Source organism: Scophthalmus maximus, chromosome 7 (genome assembly GCF_022379125.1).
Source record: "Scophthalmus maximus strain ysfricsl-2021 chromosome 7, ASM2237912v1, whole genome shotgun sequence".
NCBI classification, from domain to species: domain Eukaryota; kingdom Metazoa; phylum Chordata; class Actinopteri; order Pleuronectiformes; family Scophthalmidae; genus Scophthalmus; species Scophthalmus maximus.
The window spans coordinates 26,204,740-26,210,240 of NC_061521.1; the positions used below are offsets into that span (position 1 = coordinate 26,204,740).

The 5,501-nt window shown below is 45.4% G+C and overlaps 1 protein-coding gene across 1 annotated transcript; it reads right to left on the reverse strand.

Annotated features, from left to right (window-relative positions):
* Nucleotides 1–910: 910 nt before the first annotated feature.
* tmem231 (transmembrane protein 231) lies at nt 911–4,794 on the reverse strand. The gene is made up of 7 exons (XM_035642256.2): nt 4,263–4,794; nt 4,000–4,166; nt 3,764–3,892; nt 3,478–3,621; nt 2,785–2,866; nt 2,544–2,649; nt 911–1,943 (listed from the first exon to the last, which is right to left on the reverse strand). Exons 1-7 carry the CDS (start codon nt 4,399–4,401, stop codon nt 1,781–1,783), a joined length of 930 nt encoding a protein of 309 aa, XP_035498149.1. The 5' UTR covers nt 4,402–4,794; the 3' UTR covers nt 911–1,780.
* Between the last annotated feature and the right edge of the window lie 707 nt (nt 4,795–5,501).

Here is a 5,501-nt window from a genome sequence, read left to right on the forward strand (position 1 = left end):
TGATATTAATGTTCACATATCTCCACGGTACATCTTTAGCTCTGAATGTTAATTCTCTGAGCCACATGCACATGTTCTCTTCCCTGAAGCTGCTTCTGTGATCAAAGTTTTCAACTGTTTGTTTTTCCATTTTCATAGAATATTCTCACGGACGACCTCGTCGTTACATGAGGTGAAATATGACCAGGTGGAGTTCAGAGTCCTGTTTCCACTTCCATGAAAACTATGTTTAATAGGCTCAGCTCCCATATGTCAGGGGTCATCACAGATAAGGACGCCGGGGGTCAAGGTCCCGTCGATCAATAATTCTCTTATCTAGCATGAAATCCACGACTCCTCCTCTTCTTCACCGTCAGTACAGTAGATACATCACATCTGACTGTTCTGCTCAGTCAAGACAAACCTTTGATTCCCAGCAGGAGACGTTGAACCGCAAAAAAACTTAATGGATCATCCTTTCACCAAGTTTACTGGAAAACTGTTCAGGAGTTTCTGTATAATCCTGCAGACAAACAAACGACAGAGGTGAATCATAAACCTCCTTACAGGCTGTATCATAAGTCATTTTGATTACACTGCAAAAATGAAAAAGGAAAAGCTGAGTATTTCAAGGCAATTTACGGAACTTTATCTTAATATCTTTGGTTTTGAGGACAATCGCCTACAGTTATACCAAAATATCATATTTATATAGAAAAACATTTTGAGCTGTAAAGACTAAGACACTGAAATATTTTTACAGTGTACAAACACGTTCTGTCACATCTGTTTTCGTGGCCTAAAGTCCGACACGTTGAGTGAGGCTCGTTCTGCAGGAAGTTGGTAATTGGAGAAAAAGCAGGAAATGAATCAGTCAAAATTAACGAGGAATTGGATATTAAGAAAAGACAAAGAGAAGAATGAACAGGTCTCAATTTCAACCTTTTTTTTAATCAATCTGCTTTAAATCTGCATCGTTAGTTACATTATTAAATAAGAGAAGTCAAAAATTTCACACCTGTTATTTAAAAACAAACATTTTTTTTCAGGCCTGAAAACATAAATGAAAGTAAAAGTTGAAAAAAACAAAACATTAAATAACCTTTTGATTTAAAAAGATATCAAAGATGGAAATGTACAAATAATTTATTATCATTCATCTAAAGCTGGATTCTAAACATAAAAAGAAATTATAACTAATATGTACTAAATAATCACAAACATACGAGTAAAAATATTTTTTGAAAACTATACAACCTATGAAAAAATAATATTCTTTTATTTCATTAGCAGAAAACGATGTTCAAGTCAACAAGTAATGTAGCTGCAGTCGACGAGAGACGTGTCCAGGAAAAGGTGATAATATAAATATATATCATATAATATATATTTTTGACGTCTCTCAGAGTGTTTGAATAAAAACTGAACTGCTGAGCTGAAAATAAAATGTCCTTAAGTCTTAAATCGACGGACGGTTTCATTCAGTCTTCAACAGTTGCCTCCCAATCAAGCGTCTCTCCTCTGCAGTTGCGTTGCTCCACTTTCTCAGAATCGGCTCATTTTCTCCAAAAGCACAAAGTGCAGTAATATCTCCAACTCTTATGACGTGAAGTGGGAGGACCTCATTTTCTCCTCGTAGTATCGGAGCTCCATTGATGAAGTCTTTTCATATGGACTAAACTTCTGAGTTTTTACCGTAAGATTTTATTATGTTTTTAGAGAATGGACCAACACGTTGTTGAGTCATTGTGGTTCTCGTGAGACTTCAGCTCCGATCATCATCATCTTCATCACCACTGGATCAGGACTGGTGAGGTTTTCCGGCCGGAATGGGCACGGTGGTCAGAACCTGGTTCTGGAAAACAAATCTCTGGATCCGCTCAAAGACCCAGAGGAAGACGAGCAGGACGCTGACGTACTGGACCCAGGCGAACTTGATGGTTTCCCAGAAGCCCGGACGATAAGTGAAGGAAGCGGTTAAAGAACGTACGACGGAAGAAACGTGACGGTACAGAAAACAAACTGTCAGATTACTTTAATGAAAAAGGAAAAAGACAATTAGGAAGAACCTGCCCCTAGACTACATCAACACTCTGAACTTTTTACTACATTATTACACGAGTATTCTGTAGTTATTACTACATTATTACATAAAGTACTACGTAGTTATTACACAAGTACCCAGCGGTTATTACTACATTATTAAACCAGTACTCAGTAGTTATTGATACATTATCACTTCATTGTTTCGAGAGTACTCCATAGTTGTTGATACATTATTAAACAAGTACCCGGTAGTTATTACTATATTATTATTGCACAAGTACTCAGTAGTTATTAATACATGACCACTACATAATAACATGAGTACTCAGTAGTCTTTACTATATCATTCCCTGAGTACTCTGTTACTATCACTGCACTATAACATGAGTACTACTTAGTTATTACTGCAGTAAAACACAATTTAAAACCGTCCACATATCTGCAGACGAGTACATCATATGTGTCTCATTTAATATTCAAACAGTACTTACAAAGTACCTGTATCTGTTAAAGGATATCTGATGACCTCCACTGGGTAACGGATCTCTGCGTTGAGCTCGAAGGGCGACCCGGCAGCTCGACCCACGGTCCAGACGGGCACGGGACAGGACAGCACGGTGGTCACTGTGGGAGGAGGGAACAGAGACACACACACACACACATATATATATATATATATATATATATACATCATACAACAACACGTGTGTGCTGCCACGGTGACGAGTCAGGAGTCACAGCAGTGAGTTGTCGACTCACAGTTTCTGTCCTGGTAGCTCCTGATGATGTTGTCGAGGTCGTACGCACTCGCAAACGGACTGGAGCCGTCGATCACCGACACCTGGGAACCAACCAAACACAACGCTTCCTATAACGAGCCGTGATCTGTGGTCCGGGCCACAGTTCAGAACATGTGGTCGTACGTTAGAGAGAAATCACTCTACTGTGATTATCATGAGGGCTGGAGAGAAACAAGCTGAGGTTTTCAACGCAGGGAATTTATTTATGTTCATATATGTGTGTGTATGGATACAGGGGTCAGTTCTCCAGGAATACATATTATTATTTATTTGACTTTGGTGACCCGGGGTTTGCAAACTACACTTCCCATGATTCGGGGGCTTGGAGAATGTAAACAGGAAGTTTACTGCTCCTTTTCTTTGTCAACTTTTTTTGCATCTTGCGTTCACCATCGCTCTCAGCTTCACTTCACAGCTGATCGCTCTGCCAGGCTCCGCTCCATCCTCCCATCACGAGTCTGAGTATGTGTGTGTGTGTGTGTGTGTGTGTGTGTGTGTGTGTGTGTGTGTGTGCACACAAGTCGTATGTTCGTGTTTGTTGCGAGAGCACAGAACATCACCAGGGAGCAGCTAATGAGACGAAAAAAGAGGGAGACAGAGAGAAGAGGTGGAGGAGGGGAAAAAGAAACATGGCGTCCGTGTGTCCTCTCACGTTGTAGACGTCGTAGAGTCCTCGGTGAGGCAGCGGCGTCCTCTGCTGCAGCCTCAGGTCTCCGCTGACGAACAGCCTCGCTCCCGGGACGGGGGACGAGTGCTGCACGAAGGCCAGGCTCTGCATCGCCACGGTGGACATCCGCTACGAAACAACGACACAGAGACAAAGACACGCCACGTTTCATTGACTCATTGACTCGGAGGTGTTGCAGACACCAGGTTCCTCTCGGCCTCGTGTCCTGTATCTAGGGATGAGTTGAGTGACTGTGGGGGGATATACGTACAAACAGCTGGTAGCTGAAGGTGAGCAGCAGCTGGACGCTGTACACCTGCTCCTCGGGTGTCAGGGGGAGCTGCAGTTTGAAGATCAGCAGGTCCAACTTCCCGTCCTGGTTCAGATCCTCCTCTCTCACCTGTGGTGTAGAAACAACACAGAGCAACAAGTCACCTCCACCATCCACCGGATCGAGCACGGATCCTCAGCAGCGACTCGTGGTGTGTTCACGGTGTGGCCCCTCACCGACACCGCCGGGACCCGCAGGTTGGAGCCCAGCATGTTGTTCAGGTGCGGGTAGGTGCTCCAGGCCACGTGGTCCCCCCGGGGGCTGGTGGCCGCCAGCAGCAGCACCTGGTACTGGAACCTCACCACCGGCTGCTCCTCGTAGCTGCTCCGCTTGATCCAGAACCCTGGAGAAAAGTCGTGATACAACATCAACACGGCGATGAAGTACAGGCTCCTATATAACGTCTGTGTCGGGTTCCTTCCGGATCGAGGGTCGGCACCTTGGCTCCGGTAGGCGACCAGCAGAGGGCCGATGTAGGAGAGACACAACACCGCCACGACGAACACGGTGGCCTTCGTGCAAACACTCGTCTTGTACCGGACCAGCGCCGGGTGAGAGTACACTTCGTAGAAAGACATTCTGACCGCGTCCGATCAGCTGTTAGCAACCGTTAGCCGGCTGGCTAGCTAGCTAGCTAAAGCTCCAGCTAGCATGGATGCTAACCGTGTGTGTGTGTGCGCGCGCGCGCGCGGGGGAGGAAACAAGACAACACGATGTAACGAACAACAACGTGAAGCGTCTGTGAGTAACATCCACGTGTCAACATCCGGCTCGAGTTCACCGCCGCGGCGCGCTAACATGCCAGTGACGCGTTAGCCCCCGGAGCTAAAGTACCACACAACCCGCGCGCCATGTCTCCCTGTAGTTCGGCGTCTCGTGGTTGCCATGGCGACACCTTAATTATCCTCCGTGCTGCATTCAGGGACCGTCGGGTGCAATGTGAACAAGGAAGAAACGCGTTCTACATCCGGGGACATCTTGGTTGTTTATGGTATAAACCCCGCCCACCATCAGATAATCAGGTGGGATCCGGTGGGAAAAACATTTTCCACTGGAGGGGAACCAGACGGTATAATAGAATATATACTGTACAAACCTCTGTGTTCATATAAGAGTTAAATATAGTTCCATGAGGTGGACCGACCTCCGTGTGAGTCTCCATGTTTCTATGTCGTGTTGAATATGGTTGTTGAACTAAATGGCCCCGAATACGTCGCGTTCACGTCGAATTTTCAGACGCTGCTGGAAACAGGAAATGGAGGAATCGGCGGTGCGTCACAATGAAGTGTCCCCTGTCGGTCGCTGAGTCGGTTGCGGTTTTCAACTTTACCACCGGATGGCGCCAGAAAATTACACACAGGGGCTTTAACGTTAGCAGGCTACACGACTTATCGTGTCGCTAGCAGAGCGTAGCTAGCAACGCCTCTGTGATTGGTCCAAAAGGCTAGCCTTCCTTCAACTTTTTATTTTATTTTACTGTTAGAGATGCAGAATTCTACCTGACTACAGCACTGAACTCAATTCTGATTGGTTATTCTTTTCAAGTAGGGAGCTTTTCAAGCCTCCTGTGATCATGACAGATCCACGATGCCCTTGATCTCACACAGTGACGTCAGCCACGACACCCGGAAGCAATAACGGATTATGGCACTTAATCAATCCAGTTGCTCCACAGAGC

Coding starts and splice junctions, on each gene's coding strand:
- tmem231 (XM_035642256.2), bottom strand. CDS start 4,401: ATGTCTTTCTACGAAGTGTACTCTCACCCGGCGCTGGTCCGGTACAAG. Junction 2,867..3,477: donor GACTCTACGACGTCTACAAC/GTGAGAGGACAC, acceptor GTTGGTTCCCAG/GTGTCGGTGATCGACGGCTC. Junction 1,944..2,543: donor TACCCAGTGGAGGTCATCAG/ATATCCTTTAAC, acceptor CGCTTCCTTCAC/TTATCGTCCGGGCTTCTGGG.